This window comes from Motacilla alba, chromosome 2 (genome assembly GCF_015832195.1).
Source record: "Motacilla alba alba isolate MOTALB_02 chromosome 2, Motacilla_alba_V1.0_pri, whole genome shotgun sequence".
In the NCBI taxonomy this organism is placed as follows: domain Eukaryota; kingdom Metazoa; phylum Chordata; class Aves; order Passeriformes; family Motacillidae; genus Motacilla; species Motacilla alba.
Genome location: NC_052017.1, coordinates 132,384,375 through 132,402,208, shown reverse-complemented (window position 1 = coordinate 132,402,208; position 17,834 = coordinate 132,384,375). Strand labels below are relative to the sequence as shown.

At 36.0% G+C, this 17,834-nt stretch overlaps 1 protein-coding gene across 1 annotated transcript in view; it reads left to right on the top strand.

Moving 5' to 3' along the window:
• Window positions 1-17,834, top strand: part of LRP12 (LDL receptor related protein 12) — a 50,043-nt gene that overhangs the window by 18,810 nt on the left and 13,399 nt on the right. Inside the window, exons 2-3 of the mRNA XM_038126877.1 lie at window positions 10,331-10,387; window positions 17,275-17,410. Of these exons, the coding sequence (XP_037982805.1) occupies window positions 10,331-10,387; window positions 17,275-17,410 (193 nt within the window). The remainder of the gene's footprint in view (window positions 1-10,330; window positions 10,388-17,274; window positions 17,411-17,834) is intronic.

Genomic DNA, 17,834 nt, shown 5'->3' with positions numbered 1-17,834 from the left:
ATTGTACATGTACAAATGGGCTAAGCAGTTCTTTCATAAAATAATTGTGTTTTAATACTTTGAATAGGTGTTTAAAATAGCTAGAAACTTGGGGTTTTTCTAGTTTTTTGAGTAATACAGCAGTGTAAGTTTCCAAATTGGAGGGCAAAGTGTTAGATTCAAATTAGTGATAGGGTCTAATCAGTTAAGAATAGGCTTCTGAGCCTCATAATGGACACAGCTCATTTAAGGATGGGTAGGCAGTATAGTCTCTCTTGCTTCCCCTGCTAGTTTGGATCTATACCCTTTTCCTCTGATTTCCTCAATCTTTTTTCTTGAGATTTAGTTGTAATTTGGATGACTGAATTCACTGTTTGAATTGTTTGATTTTGGTTTAGTAATCTGGTTTTTTTTCCTACTCTGTCTAATGCAAAGTGGTGTGTTAGATTACCACCTGATAACATGTACAGCCTTCAGGTAGTAGTCAGTCAGGTAACCTCCTTTATACCTGGCAGGGCAGAAGTAGGGTAGGGTGTGACATGAATAGAGCTACTTATGTACTTTAAATCAGGAATCTTGTTGAAGCTGAGCCAGTGTCTCTGCTAGATTTCCAATTTCCACTGCTTGCTGCCAAGTATATTAGAGCTGTCTATAAATAGTTTGTGGAATTTTTGTCTGAGAATAAAAAATAATGTCAGGTTCTTTTCTGTCCCTGCCTTTTAAAACAACAACTGAGAAGCTTTGACTCTTTTTTTTTTTTTTTGTTCTGAACCATTCACACAAAAATCCTTAAGTCAAATTAGTTTAGCTGCTACTTTAAAATTATGTATTTCAATGGTAGCAGACTCAAAATACAAAGAAGAGTGGAAAGTGACTGGGAAGCCACACTGAGGCACAAGAATGTGAATCATTTGTAGACTGCAGACTCTTCCAAACATTTGCTTGATGTTTCCTGATGGTGCTATGAGCTGTTTTAAGACTCAAATATCATCTGGCTGGCAGCACGTATGTGAAATTTGTATTATGCTAACATCTCACATGATAGGACATTTTATACAATTTCTTATGTGTGTTACAATGGCATTCACAACTGTTGTAATATTAGAGAATAATGTGTGCAGGGCCTAGTGAATCCAGAATGAGAACTTGTGTGATTTACACTGAATGGCTGCAGAGGCTGAGCTTATTCCTGAAATTGAGGTGAAGCCTCCCTGGCAGCACTGGGGCTGTGGGGAGTAGAGGACATGCTTGGGATGTTTGTTGGTACATCCCCACAGCCTGGCAAGGGGGAATTTGTGGAGCAAAACAAGTTATGCTGAAGACGTAAGTTTGTGCTATATATGTTTCTATAGGGTTTTCTTGGACTAGGTCTAGTGTGGCCCTGAAAACTCAGTATCTATTACAAGTAAGAGCATATCCTCTAAAAGAAATCCAGTTTGCTGGTTCCAAGGCCCCAGTGTAATGTGCACGAAAGCACAGGAAGTGGAGCAGATCAGGAGATTCAGAAACATGTCCCTTACCTGAAACAAAATACTAATGTAGACAAATCCCAAGTTCACTCCATAGAATGAAGGATGTATTATGTTTTGGTTGAGAAGCTAATAGATTCATAATTTATAAATTCAAAGCATTCACTGATATAGCAAACTTTGATTTTTAGAGTATGGATTGTAATAGTCAATTCTTGAAGAAAGAATGCAGACTTTTTTAGGTGTGGAGGTAATAACAATGCTAAGAAACATCAAAGTAGTAGGACATTTGTTTTTGGAGATTTTTAATTCAGTGTTGCAAATTACAGAATATCATCATAGAATGGCCTGTGCTACTAAAGGACCATCTATTTTGCCTGCTGTAGGCAGGGGACCTTCTACTAGACTATGTTGCTCTAAGCTCCATCCAACATGACCCTGAACACTTCCAGGGATGGGGCATTTTTATGGGGAAAAAACTTCTCTGTTCTTCACCAGCTTCACAGCAAAGAATTTCCTCCTGGTATTCAAACTAAGCCTGCTCTCTTTCGGTGTAGTCATTACCCCTTGTCCTGTCACTACAGGCCCTTTCCAGCTCTCCTATAGGCCCCCCTTAGGCACTGAAATAACTATAGCTGAATTACCAGAGCTCTCAGCCTTTCCTCATAGGAGAGGTGCTCCAGCCCTCTGATCGCCTTTGTGGCCCTACTTAATGGCAGTAAAGGTAGGTGTGATGTTCATTCATGTGCTGGTTGACTTTTGAGCTTAGGCTTTTTAGAGCAAATGTGGACTTGGAAGCTTCACGACTCTTTTATTCACCAAGAAATTAATAAAGACCTGTTTTTCAAAAGTGTCATGCAACTACGTGTTGTACACAAAGTTCCTCTGAGAGAAGGAAAGGACAGTGTGAGAGAGTGATTAATAGAGGACAATGTTAGACAAGTTTTGAGTATGCAGTGCAGACTTTCAGCAGCTCCATTCCCATTATTTTATTCTCAAGAATTATTGTCTAAGCACAAAATGATGGATACTGGTTGTTGTAAGAGGTAAAAAAAAAAAAAATCTAAAACCTACCTAAAGTTAATCCATTGCAGAATTGATTCTTTAGTTTTTGTCTTAGTTTACTAAATGAAGTTACATCACAGTTGGTCTAAAATGAAAACGGTGCCACATAAAATAACAGCATTGAGTACTGTAAGCAAATTCTGTGCTTTATCTACTTTTACAAAGAAATTTTATGTGGTTATTTCTGGATTGTGTATTGCTAAACATTTAAATAAGCCACTGTTTCAGTATAGTTTCATCTGTTAGTCATTTTTATTCTTAATTAAAGAAATTACCAATGCCACTGTAGTGTTTGCATATGCAACACTTTCTCATTTCATCTGAACATTGGCTTTCACTCTTTGAAATTTTAGATATATTAACTGTATCCTCTGTGTAGTAAGTGTTCTTCTGCTACTGGAACTTGCAATAAAGGTTGTCGCTGTTGTTCTGCATGCCTTCAGTAGAAAATCCTGACTGATGCCTATATGGCAGCGTTTCTGTGTATTGCATGTGTAATTTTATATTAAAATAAATGGTTGTTTAATCCATCCCTCACATAAAGGATACCTTGCATCTTGCTGCACATTTGAAATCTGATTTACAAATGATCACCTGAAATTCTGATGACTGCACTACTTAACCCTAAGGAAATAAGGAAAAAAAAGTAAACCTAACTAGATAATGCCAAACTGTTGATTTAAAAAATAAATAATATAAAATTTGTCAATAACTCTTCTGGAGATTCTTCAGCTACACTGGAGATTATTGATCAGTTAATTCCTAAAAGTCAGTATCATGCCTTCTCGTGATGCTTTTTAAATTGGCTTCTGTCATGAGTTGCATGTTGCCCTTTGTCAAGGAAGTAAGCAGCAGTTGGGTGTAGGACAAAAACTAGTGGTCAAAGTGCAATACACTCTGTAAAAAAAGTCAGCGAAGACAGGAAAATACATGATTACTGTGATTTGTGAATCTTATTCCAAGTAGTTGATCCAAATACAATTGGTGCGCAAACTAATTTTATGTCATGCATATCTCTAATAGAAGGGATGTAGTGATTGCAAACTAAACTGTCAGAAGGCAGAAAATAGTTAAATGGTGGTACCTGTAAAAGCTGGGATTGGTATTGTAGAAATTTGGGAATGATCCTGCTACTTTGCCTTTTTACTGGGTATGGAGATATTACAGATAGTTGCCTGACTTCAGTGGACTGTATGTTCTGAGCTGTGCTCCACCTTAGTTTGCAGCATTCCTGGTAGCAATAACTCCGTATTTCACAGACTGTTCTGGAGGGTAAATTTCAAATTATTAGACTGCTCTTATTTTTTTTTTCCTTTTGCTCCACTGTTTGCTTCACTTTCAGTTCCTTCACTCATGTAATTTGAAGCGCACAAGCAGCTCTTCCTGTCTTGTTAGAAGAGAAAATTTGAATTTCTGTAGTTTGATTTAGCAGTGGTTGGAGAAGACATGGTGCATAGATAGAGTCACTAAAATTAAGGTTCCTCCTGTAGTTTCTTTTCTGAGTCATAAATGAGGGGAAAACGCATCTAGTCCTTTTTGCATGCTCCTGTCCATCTGAGATTACAGAAAGTGTTTCTTTCATTTGATACTTTCAGTATACTGAATACTGATCCTTCTGCAGTACAGGAGAGCTTGGCAGCAGTATGGCCATACACCTATGCCTGTGTAGCTCTTGGCTGTGGATACAGCTTTAAATTCCTTCAGCTGATGCATTTTATTCTAAATGCACATTAGTTTAACAAATATAAGGAAAGTGTTCAAGAGATGAGGTTGTAAAGATGAATCAAAAGACCAAGAATGCTCCTAACTGATTTTTTTTGGCTCATTAAATGCAGGTGGCCCACAAGTAAGTAATTAAATAAAGTATTTTGGGTTACATACTGAACTAATGCTTTTATCGTACAATGGTTTGTGTGGGAAGGAACGTTTATAGATCATCTAGTTTATCTGAAGAAGAGTAGTAGTACTTGTTTTTCTGTTGCTCTCCCACATGCCCTGCTCTGAGCTGTGATATCGTAACCATGGATTAACCATAGGTTGGTAGGCAGGCAGTGGCCTTTGCCACTTTTATCCCACAGGCTTGGCAGAGGAGCCTGACTGTGGTTCAGCAGGACACACGGCATCTCAGTAGAAGCTTGTTTCTGCTTAGCTGGGCTTAGGTGTTTGCAGGAAGTGGGCCACTGGCTGGGACTGTCACAAAATGGGCTATCCAAAAGGGTAATTTCAAGAAGTCATCATGGATTTTCCAGCTCCTGTATCTGTAGATGAAGAAGGTTATTTTTATTTTTTTACTCAGTAGTCAAAGTACCATTGCTAAGTGGTTTTTTAGTGAGGTGATATGGAAGGCAGCCCCAGTTTGTTCTTGAAAGCATATAGTACTCTTATTTTGGTCAATCAGAAGCAAAACTTAGTGAAGAATAATACAAAGTAACTTCAGGACAAGAGGCAGCTTTGTAAGGTACAGGATGGGAAGGGATTTTGGGAGTAGGATGAAGAAAGGATGTTTGGTCATGAAATACATTGTCTAAAGTAAAGCAAGTTGAGCACATATCACGATAAAGGGTGTTTAGAAATGCATAATATACAGGAACTGTTGTTGATCTCTTGCCCTTGATAATTGTGGTTCAAGAAAAATACCCTGCCCAGTGTGCTTATGTCACATTCGTTATGCACCACAGTACCTTTTGACTCAAGGCAGTTGAGAAAAAGCTCTCTCTCCATAGCTGTTCAGTTACAGCACTTCTTCAATTTATACAGTTCTGTTTATAGGGGATTGTAATTTGGCTGTTGAGGATAATAGCACAGGCTTAATCTTGATACAGAAGAATTTAGCTTCAGTGGAGATAGGTGTATGTGATTTTTCTTTGTGGACAGTAACTACTTAGTGTAACAGCAGAACTAGAGGTGACTTAAAAAGCCTTTGCTACTATGATTTTTTTCTTTTCATTTTTTCATTTCAGCAATCCATTTTTCTCTAAAACACCCTCTGGATTTAACTCAGTCTCAAGATACAAGATGTTATTTCAAACTGAAGTTATAGAGTTTGATTTTACAATCACAGTGGTCAAAGTTGCATGTACCAGATCTTTGTGTGTGCTTTTGTACTGTTTATCATTTCAGTGTATTATATTAGTATTACAAATTTTAGTTAATTTGAAATCCAAAGTGCTTCATTTAAGAGTCATTATTTGCTGTCTCAAATATATCAGCATTTAGGTAAACTTGTTCTTTGTCCAAAGCCTTCAAGTTTATATATATATATATATATATATATATGTATGTATATATCTTGAGAGCAGAAGGTTGCCTTGTTTAATCTGAATATTTTGGCTAAGGAACAATTAATTATAGGAGGGTGGAGGTAACTTGGGGTCTGTTTGGTTATGCTTTTTGTAAATGCGTGAATTTGGGTACAAATCAAAGGAGTAGCTCATATCAGGACCGTTGGCTTAGTTTTATGCTCTGAAGTTACATGCACATAATCCTTTGAGTCTGATACTCATCCCATTTTGAGAGAGCTGTGCTGTATAGGCTATGGGGAAAGATGGATGTAGGGGTGTAACATCCTAAAATGAAGGCTGCTGCATTGTGGTTAGTGTCCAGAGTGAGGTTCAGCATCACTGCTACTTTCTGGGTTTCAAATAAATAGAACTTGGCAGGTGATTTTTCCAAACATGTCATGTTTTTCTAGTGTGAAAGCATTCTTTTCCTTTGCTGTTTAGTTGAAGTGTTTGCTACTGCCACATTTTCTTTGTTGCCAGCCCACTCTGCTGGCCTGTATTTAATCTCCTACCTATGATGAAACTCAGAGGTCGTTAGTGAGTCAAATACCTTCCAAAACTATGGGTAGTTTTATGACTTCTGTGTAGTTCTGTTCACCTCTCCAGATTACATTTAGGAGTCTTGGACCAGGATATGGGGAACTGATGTTTTGACAGGGTCAGGATTTTCTGGGTGGGGTATGACATGTTTGCCATAGTTTCATATGGATTTGTTCCCCAACTGCTGGAAAACCTGAAGGCAGACCTAGTGTAATCTTGCTTGCTTCTGTGTTCAGTCAACTGTGAGACATGAATCAAAAGAAATTAATTCAAGTGTCTGTGGAACTACTTGTCTGTCTCTGCCTACTCCTTAGATGAGGTGGCCTGGCAGCCCAGAGGATTTGAGTGGAACAGAAAAAAGTGGTGGAGGTCAAAATGTCTGGCTTTGTGCTGTGAAAGTAAAATAAAATTTTATGGGTACATCTATAAGAATGGGTGAACAACTTTGAACATAACCATTCTTCTTTTGAACATTTGAGAGATTTTTAAATTGGTTGAAGACAGAAAGGCACCTCAAATGTTGGAGGTTGTTCCATGCTGTAAAACATTCTATCAAGAGTCCAACTCAGTTAGTGACAAGTTTGATGTGGTTTTTTTGTATTGCAGTCAAGCAGTCTTTAGAGATATTACCATGACTGGTGGCAACAAACTCTGTGCACCTCAGTAGAAAGACGGTAAAAGCACTTTCCATGCTTTTGTTTAACCTATAGGTTACCAGTAGTTTAAAATTTCATATTCTATTTATGAATTTATTTTGTTTTGTTGAGAAAAAAATATATTAAATGATTAGTTTTATCTTGATTCTTGTCCATTTGATTTTTTTAACTTATGTGCAGTTGCTGACCATATCTTAAGCTGCCGGGCTAAAGCCGACATACATTTCTGTTTTGTATTTGTACTACGTGTTTATAAAAGGATGTGAAGAAGATGGGTATAGTTCTGGTTACACAAGTGATGGAAGATGTTGGTTTTAAAAAACCATCCTGGTTTATCACAGGCAGCGCAGAAGGCAGGATCTTCTTGGTCTGTAGCTTCCAGTGCTGTGCTGTCAAGACTCCTGTGACTGATAAGGACAAACCTAGTGCTGAGTTTTGTTAGGTGACACCTGTTTCAGTTTAAAACTTCAGATTGAAATGGGAATAAATAGCAAATATTTCTTTAGGACACTGGTGACCTAAGAAATTTTATTTTACATTTTCATATTCTGCTGTGTTAAATAGACTAGCAGGAATTTAAAAGATAATTATGTTCCCATATCCTAATGGAAGTTACTGATCTGTTACCTGATATATTGGTCTTCTAGAAGGCCAGCTTTAAAAGGAATCATGTGATTATTTGTTGAGCTAATATAAGGATCATTGCCTAAAAATTTCATAAAGTTGTCAGCAGTTAGTAACACTTAAATGGCATCTGAACACACTGTTTCAATGACAGTTTTCAATAAAAGAGGAAGTAATAATCTGAGACATTTCTCATCTGTAATGTGATGAAAGTTTAGTGGGAGTTTATTAAAAAAAAGACGTTATTTTGATACTGTAGTACTTGAATCTGAGTTTAGACTTCATCATCACACATTAGTGCCACTTCTGACTAATCACTGAAGTTAGTTTGACAATAAATATGACATCTCTTTATCTCATGAGATTAATTGTTAGATTGCAAAGCATATTTAGATGGAAAATATTCAGGTGTTCTCTCTTTAGGTATTGGCTTAGGTTTTCTTAACCCATTAATTCTGAGTCAATACATACAGGATTTGGATGCAAGTTCCCATTTTAGTATGCTTCTCATTATTACTGATTTATAGTTTTTGTCAGTCTTTGATATATATATACTTGGCTTTGTTTTCCATCACGTCAGTGTTATGTCAGTCTTTTCATGTTTCATTGTATTTTTATCAGAACTGATTTCATTAGTATTCTGTGGTTTTTGTTTTCCTGGTCTTTACATACAGGCAGCTTGTCAGGAATTCAGATTCTGGGAGCATCAATGGAATGCTCGGATACTGACTGTCTTCAGTGTAATAACTTCTGGGTTTTTCATATTTATAGATGTTTGTGAGTTCCTTCTTTTTTATCATGATGTTAGTTTTCAGTGTTCAATAACTGCTGATATAACTGTATGTGCTAATGCCCCTTTTTACAAGGAAAAAGGTGAGCAATCCCTGGTGCACTTGAAAGATGAAATGTAAGTTATTTTTAGGTTAGACAAGAGGTCCTGAAATGTGTTAATGTTTTCTTTATGCTGATGGAAATCATGGAAAACAAAACAATCAGAAATATGCTTCTGTGGAAATAGTTCCAAGTAAAATCATTTTCCAGCAAAGATGTTTATTTTGTAAATTGAGAGCTAAGTGTTACTGTACACACAAAATTAGAGTGGCAACATCCCTTGGCATGTCAGTGATATGCAAAGTAGAGAAACTATTTGGAAAACAGTTTTTTAAAACTTAGATGTATATTTTACTTTGAAAATAGTTTAATTGAAAAATAGTTGCTCACTAACACAGTATTTAAAATAGCATTTGTTTTAGAAATACTTCAGTGTTTTGAACATAGAGGAGAATTGTTGCAGTGTGGAATTTTTTTTAACAACTGAGACAAAGCAACTTGGTATGTAAATATATGCAGTGAAATTAGTACTTTGAAAATGGAGTGGGAAACATGCCACTTTGAAGAGCCAAGGAATTTAGTTTTAAAAAATAAAAAAAATTGAACCTACTATTTTTCTACAAATTCTGATCAGCAGGTTTCTAACTGTATTGTGTCTCTAAGAAGCTAAAAATTACGGCTCTCTGTATTTGGTGTCAACCCTGGGAGCAATTTTTTTAACATCTTGTGTATAATCACTGTGCCAGAGGATGACTGAGGTATACTCTGTTATTGGTCAACTTGTAACAGTCTTCAAATTGGTATAAAAGGAATTTGTGTTTTCTTCATATATTTAAGGTTCTTGTTCCCAGACATAGTACACTGACATTGCAGTGCTGGTAGAACAACTGATATCACTTATATGAAAATCTGTGTGACATGGCAAATCTTAAATACTACAAAACTTTGAAGGATTAAGAGTTGTGGGGGTTTTTTTGCTTGGTGAAGTATTTTATATTTTAGACTCACTCCCTGTGTTCAAAGGAGCTTATGTATCAAAGTAGCTCTTTCCTCCTGAAATTTCTGAAAGATTTTACTAGAAATTTGCTGTAAAGGTTAAAAGATAATGGATAAAGGAGGGGAAAAATGTACACAAATACAATTTGATGTGTCTCATCATGTACCAGGACTGCCACCTGCCAGCAAATATGTTGGCTTTACCCGACTTCTTTTACTTTGGAGAGTACAAAGTAGTATGGTGTTTGAGGGGATAACTTTTTTCCCTCTCTCACTCTTGATGACCACATGGGTCTTGTTCATCTTTGCAAGTCTGCTTTGTTTTAATGAGCACTGGGGGGGGGGAATTACTCTCGAAGGTACCTGGTTCCCTGCTGTATCTGAACTGTCTTTTTGGATAAAGGTTATAGGCTGCAATTTTTCTGAAATAGGTGGATATAGTCCCCTGGATGTCTATGTTTAAATATGTTTATTTGCATATCATTTACTTACAAATCTTGCTTCAGAAGGAGATGGGGCAAATGCATTGATAGAGACTTTTCTTGAAAATAAAATAGCGCTTGATGCAAAATACAAAGTCTACCATCTGACATGCATAGGGTTTCTCAAAACTGACAGTATCAGTCTCTGCTTGTTCCTTAACTTTCTAGTACATCTAATTGTTCCTAGTAAACTAAAAATTCTTGGGTGAGGGTATTTTTTTTATTGTGTGGTAACTTTTTCTCTAGTTTTTCCCTTTAATTTATGATAAAACTTATGTGGGACCTTTCATGTTTAATATTAATTAAAAGAACTTTGGGTTTGTTCATTCTGTTCTGTAAAAAGGTATCTGAAGAATTTTTACAAATTTTATCTTGGAAATTAGCTTATTCATTATGTTTAATTTTAGGAAATGGTGCTCTTGCAGAACATTCTGAAAATGTGCATATTTCAGGAGTGTCAACGGGTAAGTCATTTTTTGTAATGTTTAAATTTCATGCATGACTTAAATAGTAAATATTGAAAGCCACCTGGTATCTTATGAAGAGATATTTGGCTATAAAAATTATTACTGCCTTTTGCAGCATGTAATAAGGAATGAAGCAACTGGAACATGGAAAAATTCTCATAAGATAAAACTGATACCTGCATGCTCATGAACAGATTATGCCTTTCTAAGTGGACTGCTTAATTATTTTTCCATACAAACATTGAACTAAGAGAAAAGTTGGTTTAAGTTGAATTGATATTTTCTTTCCACAGTGAAGTTTTTGTGAAATGAAATTTACTGAAATGTAATTTTGGACACTGCTACTATCAAATAACGTAAATCCAAGAGTTATACATTTCACCTGATTAGATTTAACTGAAACAACTGTACACTTGACTGCGCAGTTTCCTTAATACAAGAAAAAGAAATTAGAGCTCATGAAACTGAGAAACTGATGAGATGCTGGGAGCATAGGGGGTATAAAAGCAGCACACACTGCTCAATGGTTTCTATGTTTCCTTCCAATAAGTCAGTTTTAGGCCTCTTCTGGGCAGCAGCCTCAGCCGGGTCTGTTGTGTGTTAGTGATGGGACTGTGTGGCCATTGAGGCACTGGTGTACAGTCTTTGTTCTTCAGATGCTGTGCAGTGTCAGCAGCTGCTGGGCATGGTTTATCATACAGATACCCAGAATATGTGCAAACAGGGAGATAAAGGCTCCTCAGCAGGTAGCAGAATACAAGCCTGGTTCTTTGCCTAGGAAAGCTGCTTCTAATCCCTAGAATTCAAACTGCTTTTCACGCCTCCTTCTCCTAAAATAAGGGTCCAAATGCAAAGTTGTTCTTTTAGAGAACAGCTTGTACATATTACTGTAGTCATCCTTGCAGTATTGCTTTAAACATTACATTGCTACTTATGCTTGTATTGGTTGAGTTTTTGGATAAATTTATGGTCAGTGGGTGGTCTCTGTTACACCTACTGCTTTCTATTTCCCTTTTATTGTTTGCCACTCAAGGACTGTTAAAAGTCTGTTTATAGAAGATCTTTCTTACCTATTCTTGTGCTGCATCATGAAGAATGCTGTTGCTTTTTAATAGTACTGGTGCACCAAGTATCATATGTACTACAATTATGGCACACTGTAAATAATAAATATCACATAGCTACTTGCCCTTCTTGGAACAATTACTGCTGGGATTGGAATAGATGAGAGACGCTAAGTCAACCTAAAATCTCTCTATGCAGCGTTCAGAGTATGTTTTAACAACCCCTCACACCTTTGTCGACTGCAATGGTTGTGTCACAAGTCACAATACAGGCAGAAAAGCATCTGCTGGGCAAGAGGTGAATGGAATTTTTGACTCTGCTTCCAGTACTTTGGCCAGCATGCTTGAAGGCAGTGCCAAGAAGCGCAGAACACAACGTACTTTGTACCTAAGATAACAGCAGCTGGTAGATAGAGCTTTAACTACTGAGAAGAAAGATCCATTAGAAATAAACAATAATTAAAAAAAAAAAAATACAACACACAAAAAAAATACCAGCACCCAAAACAAAAACCAAACCCAAACAGGTATCTCTGATGTTCTTGTGTTTTTAAATAGCTTTTCAGATGGGAAAAAATTGATTAAATACTGTACTCCTAAGTTTCTTTCTTAATACAAAGTGCAAGTTCTTCACCAGGGAATTTCAAGGTAATGAGGAGGGGATCTGTTAAGGGCAACCTGAAGAAAGCATATAGACTGACCCAGTAGCGTTTTCCTTACTGCTTTTTGTATGTACGTCTTAAATTTTAAGTGCAGAGCCCAAGTATAAAAGATGGTGATTAATAAAATTATTTTTTAGTTACTTTAAAAAAAATTGGGTCTCCCAAATGTATTTTCTAACTTGCAGGTTATCTGTTTCATCAAGCATACCTGGACAACTTTGTATTTAGCAGAACAATTTAAAGTAGAGTTTCTGTAAAGTAGAACAAAGGACATCTGGCCTTTAATCTTTCTAAATCCAACTTTCACTTGGTGTTGAAACCAAGCAAGCAATTGTCTTGGACAGTTGTACAGAGACGGGATTTAAAATGAAATTTTTCTCTTGATGGTAGATTTCCTGTCATGCTGCTGCTGTAAGACTACATGACCTACCTTACTAAATTACGTTTTAGTAGCACAGACTTCTGTGGCCTTTGGTATTTATGCTTCTGCTGTATACTATATTGCCAAGTTACAGGTACCCCTCTAATATATAAGCATGCTTTTTCTGCCAGCAGCAATTAGTGGAACGTTGTTTCTTGGCATATGAGCTATCACTACCGAAGAAGTGTAAGTTTAAAATCTGAAGAGTTCAGGAACATTTTCAGGTCTGTCTTTGAGCCATAATTGTCACAATTGCAAAACAAATTCCCCATCTCTCCAACCCCTCACTCTACATTTTAAAGAACTGCAGCGCTGTTTAATTTATATTTTTATATATATAAATGATTTCTTTTTACTACATATGTCTCTGTATTGCGGAGCAAAGGGCATTTCAAATCAAAGCCTTTTGGCTTGATGTGGAGGCAGAGATTCCCATGCCTTCTTCCCCTGTAGTTCTCCACATAAGACTTTCAGTGGCTCCTGAGAGTTACAATGCAATAATTATCCTCCCTGTTCACGGTTTAGACTTTATCACAACATTATTCTCTTTTTACTCTAAGCTGTTTTAAACACCTTCAGATCATTTATCCAGCTGCATTCATGTCCTTACCATGTCCAATATAATGCATACCTTATCATCCTGTGGTTCACATTGAAAGCTAATTCTTTTATCTTTTCAACTAATCTCCTGGCATTACTGTGAAGATAAATCCCTAATCTCCCTCTCCCTGCTTTTCTGAAGTGACTTTTTTCCTTGACATGTTGTTCACTCTTACTACAGGTACTTTACTTCTCAAGATCTTGCTACAGAATTTTTGCATAGGTTTCTTAATTATTTTCTTATTATAACTTGCTAGTTGAATCTGGTACAGTAAACTTTTAATTGGCTCTCTTCAGTCAACATCCTGTTGTTTACAATAATGTTCTGTAATCTGGGATGGTAAACAAATTTCTGGAAGAAGGAAATAAGATAAATTGTTGTGTCTGTTTTTAGAAAGTCTACAGGAAAATCCATATACACCAGAAAATTATGTGCAAGCTCTTTTGACTTTTATTTTACTCTGTAATATGTGAAACATCCTCAGTCCTAATTGCAGTATTGCAATTTACTGAACAGTTATATCAGAGTAACATACAGAATTGCAAATAGATTTTTAATAGAATAAAGGTTTTCAAAGGAAACTTCGAAACAGGTAGGAGATGGATGAGCAGAATTGTGCCAGAGAATAGTAGGGCATTGATGGGAATGTAAACAGACACAACACTCATGTAGAAATGGTTGTGCAATAGGAATTTGTTCCCCTCTCCAAATATTACAGCTGCCGGCATGAGATTTGAAAACATCTTGGGCATGCATCACTGGGTGTCTTTGCTTTTCTACAGTGCAACCTTCTCAATTTCTTTTGTGCTTCTGCCTTGATCACAGACTTACTTCCTTTTATCCTGACTCATGTAATTTTCATTCTGCTGTTCTCTTATGTATTTTTAATACTTTAAATTATTCTAAACCTAATAATTTTTCCTGTAATTTTAAGTTGTCCTAGGCACAACTGACCTGTATGACAAATGTTTGTAGGGCTGCTAGCAATTGAGATTAAAAGTCCAAATTTTCCTCAACTTAAAATAATGATGTTTGCCTCTATTCATGCATTCTTGTTTTACATGCTGCCAGTTGGATTTTTTTTTATCCCGTGTCCTTCATGATGTTGCTTACATTCTGCATGTTTACAAATACATGAATAAAATGTATGTTACATTATAATCTATTATGGTGTAGGAGAAACACCCTTTTTAGGCAGAGGGCCAGGAACTGACTTTAAAGGCTTGCTGTTGTCTTTACGAAGTATATTCCCTTTAAAGTTGTTATATTTCAAAAGGTTATCCTTGATTTTAAAAATTTATCTGAGAAATTATTCTCTCTCAAAAAGACTGCATTTCTGAAGTGCAGCTTCTGCACAGTTATCTTGACCTTTATACACTATTTAAGCAAACAGATTTCTGTTGTCCCCTGAGTACTAAGTAAGAGATTTTTAGTGCATGAATATGTATCAAGTGTGAAAATGTGTTTAGCTTGTCTGGCCAAAAGTTAAGAAAGCTGTAATTCACTTTTCAAGTCCATTCCCTTTTTTTGAACCCCCACTTTGTCATATGAATATTTTCTTCAGTGCTTTCTCCTCTTCAGCACTTGTACAGTTTTCTTCACACCTGGATTCTTGTGCCTGTGGTCATTCTTGCTTCCTCGTGCCCTCCATAGTCTGCTTCTCTCTCCAATGTTGAATGCTGTTGCAAATGATCATCTTTTGCTCTCAGCTCTGTAGTGTGAGCTTTACTGGAAACAGAGGAAAAGACATCTTAATAAAAGTATATAGAAATTACAGGGATAAGGTTGGTTCTGCAAAGGATAAAAGAAATTCTGAGTTTGAGTAAAACTGGAAGCTTTCATGTGCTCTGAAAGTACTACCCTGGTTATACAGGATTTTCATGTGGTATTTCTTCCATTCACACTTGTGTCCAAATACTTTACTATTTGTACTGCTGTAGGGTTTAGCATGTTAATGTTTTTGGAGGTGAACTCTGTAAAACTGAATGAGCCCATGTTGAATGGATTTTTTTAATGTGTTTTAGTGCCAAGTTTCCTTTATCAGGTAAACTTAATAGCTTCTTTAGAGGTTCTCAGTAACAAAATTTTGTCTGTCAGTTTGGAAATATCTGATAGCAGGTGCATGTTATAGTGTAAATTTTACCTCTAGGCAACTTTTTTGAAGTTGTGGACTATTTCAGTAGTAAGCAAGTAGTATGTGGAATTGATGCCAGCATTTGCAAGCTTGGTACAAAATGTCTTATACATTCTTCTACTTTTTTGCATGTTTTTGTTCTGTCTGCTTTTTTGGGTTTTGTTAAAACTGTTATTTTACTTCAACAACTGAATAACCAGCTTTTCTTTCAAGTCCTTACATTTATTGCCTGAACAAATGTTAAATATCAAAAGATCACTTACACAGGAGCTGTGTTCCAAATTATCATGGTGTTAGAGCACCACCTATAGGGTTTGCTCAAAAATTAAAAAGAAAGTGAATGATTGCATATTCAAATGAAATAATATCTTTCTGTATTTTGTGACTTTTATCCTGAGATATCAGGACAGCTCCTGTGTCCTGCAGTTAAAGTATGTTAATACTTAACTATGAAGCATGACTAAAGCTCTAAAAACATATGAAAACATGTGAAAAAACTATTCAAAGCATTGTTCTCTTACAGATATACAGGAAAACAGAAAATTTCCTGAGTTTTTTTTTGCTGTGGTATTTAAGTTAATACAGAAAATTCAGACATAAGTCAGCATTTGTGTCTTTTAGTCCTTCTAAAATATTTAAATTGTATTTTTTATTCCATATAGAAATACTTTAAAGTAATAATAATTTAAGATGATAACTTTTTATAATTTCAGGTCCCTATAGTATTACAGAATTACTTTAAAAGCTTGACTGTGTATACAAATAGAAAAAAGTAACCTGTCAACAAATTACATTATTGCAACTTTTCCACTGTTATAAATGCAGTTCATTCTTCATCATATTTGTTCATTCATCAGTTCTAAATGGCTATTTTAATCAAATAGGAATTCTAAAAGATTTTGATGATCAGACAATAATGGAAGTGCTTCTTTATTTGTAATAGTTCTTGTGTTCAAAGTACTGTGTGTAACTTACTGGGCTACCAGTAACTTTGACAGCTTGGCAGATTTTGGACTATCAGTGATAAAATTGAAAAATAAAAACAGCGGGCAGTTATTTTTGATGTGTTTTCTCACCACTGAGACTTCCTCATAATTTGAAGCTCTGCAGTGAGAGTATTCTAGCTTTTCTCTTTATGTGAAGGTTGTGTATGTGCTATATGACAGGTGTTGGATATGAGGCTGCTAAGATGGGGGGCAAAACAGGGAAAAAATCCACAAAGTTAAGTGTAGGTACATACTTCAAATAAAATCAGAAGAATTAAGAACACTCCAGCTGTGAAAGGAACAGCAGCTGAGTTAAGGCCAGTGCAGAAAGCTACACCTATAATAAAGTAAGAGTGCAAATGAATGAGTTATTTCAGTTGCATATAATTAGACCTATAAATATAAGCTTTCTAGTCCATTATCAGAAATGTAGTTATGCAGGTCTCTCTGCTGCAATAAGTGCTCTTTTCCTTTCAAGCATTTGGAATCATGTGTATGGAGATCATTTCCATGTCAAGAACTGGAAGGGGGAAGGTATTTAATTGATGGTCAAACACTGGGTCTGCCTAAGACAGGAAATTTCAGTTGCTTGATTATTTAGCTTTAATTTGTTTTTCACCTTCCAACACACTTGTCAGTATAAGGTGTTAATGCATGGTTAAATTAAACTGAATCTTTGTAAAGACTAAAAATAAATATAAAAATAAATTTAAAAATAAAAAATCTTTAACTTTATTAAGTTGCAAAAGTCCACATAGAATAATCTTTTTTAATCTGTAATAGTAATTGACATAAGTGCAAACTGCTGCACTGGCAGCGTTGGAAAACATCTTTTGGCTGACATGTTCCATTACAAACTCCTTTAGAAGTTGTGGGTTTCTTAATTCGTATGTCATCTAACTCACTTTGTTCTTCCTGATTAGGTGATGATTGGTTGGGTGGGATTTTTTTTGTCATACTGGCTTTTTAAGAAATTGAATTAATCAAGTTGCTTTCAATATATATGTCTTTTTTAGCTTGTGGAGATATTCCAGAACAAATTCGATCACCAAGCGGGACAATCACAAGTCCAGGGTGGCCCTCTGAGTATCCTGCCCGAATTAACTGTAGCTGGTACATCCATGCCAACCCAGGGGAGATCATTACTATAAGGTAACAGTGCTCCTGTAATATCCATTTGGGTGGAAGAAGTACTAACCAGACATTTTCAGATGCCAGCTGTACACATACCAGTTTTCTCTTCCTTCCCGTAAGTGAAGGATTTCAGTTCTGTCTGGTTTTTGCCTTTCCTTTTACCTGATTTGCTTGCACACAGCCATGTTGTGTTTGTATTTAGCTGGACAGCCAGTGACCAGAAAAAGTTTCGGTGTGCACATTTATTTGAATTTTTTCAGTGTGTCTGAAACATAGGAATTTTTCATTAAAGGCTGAGTTTTAATGCAAGGAGTTCCTCACAGTTTCACGTATCTTGTGATATTTCTAAAGTAGTAATGTAAAAAACTTGTGGATTCAAGGTCTCATCAGTTCATTTCTGACTACTGATTTCTTTTAGCATCAACATGCAAATTAGTACTGC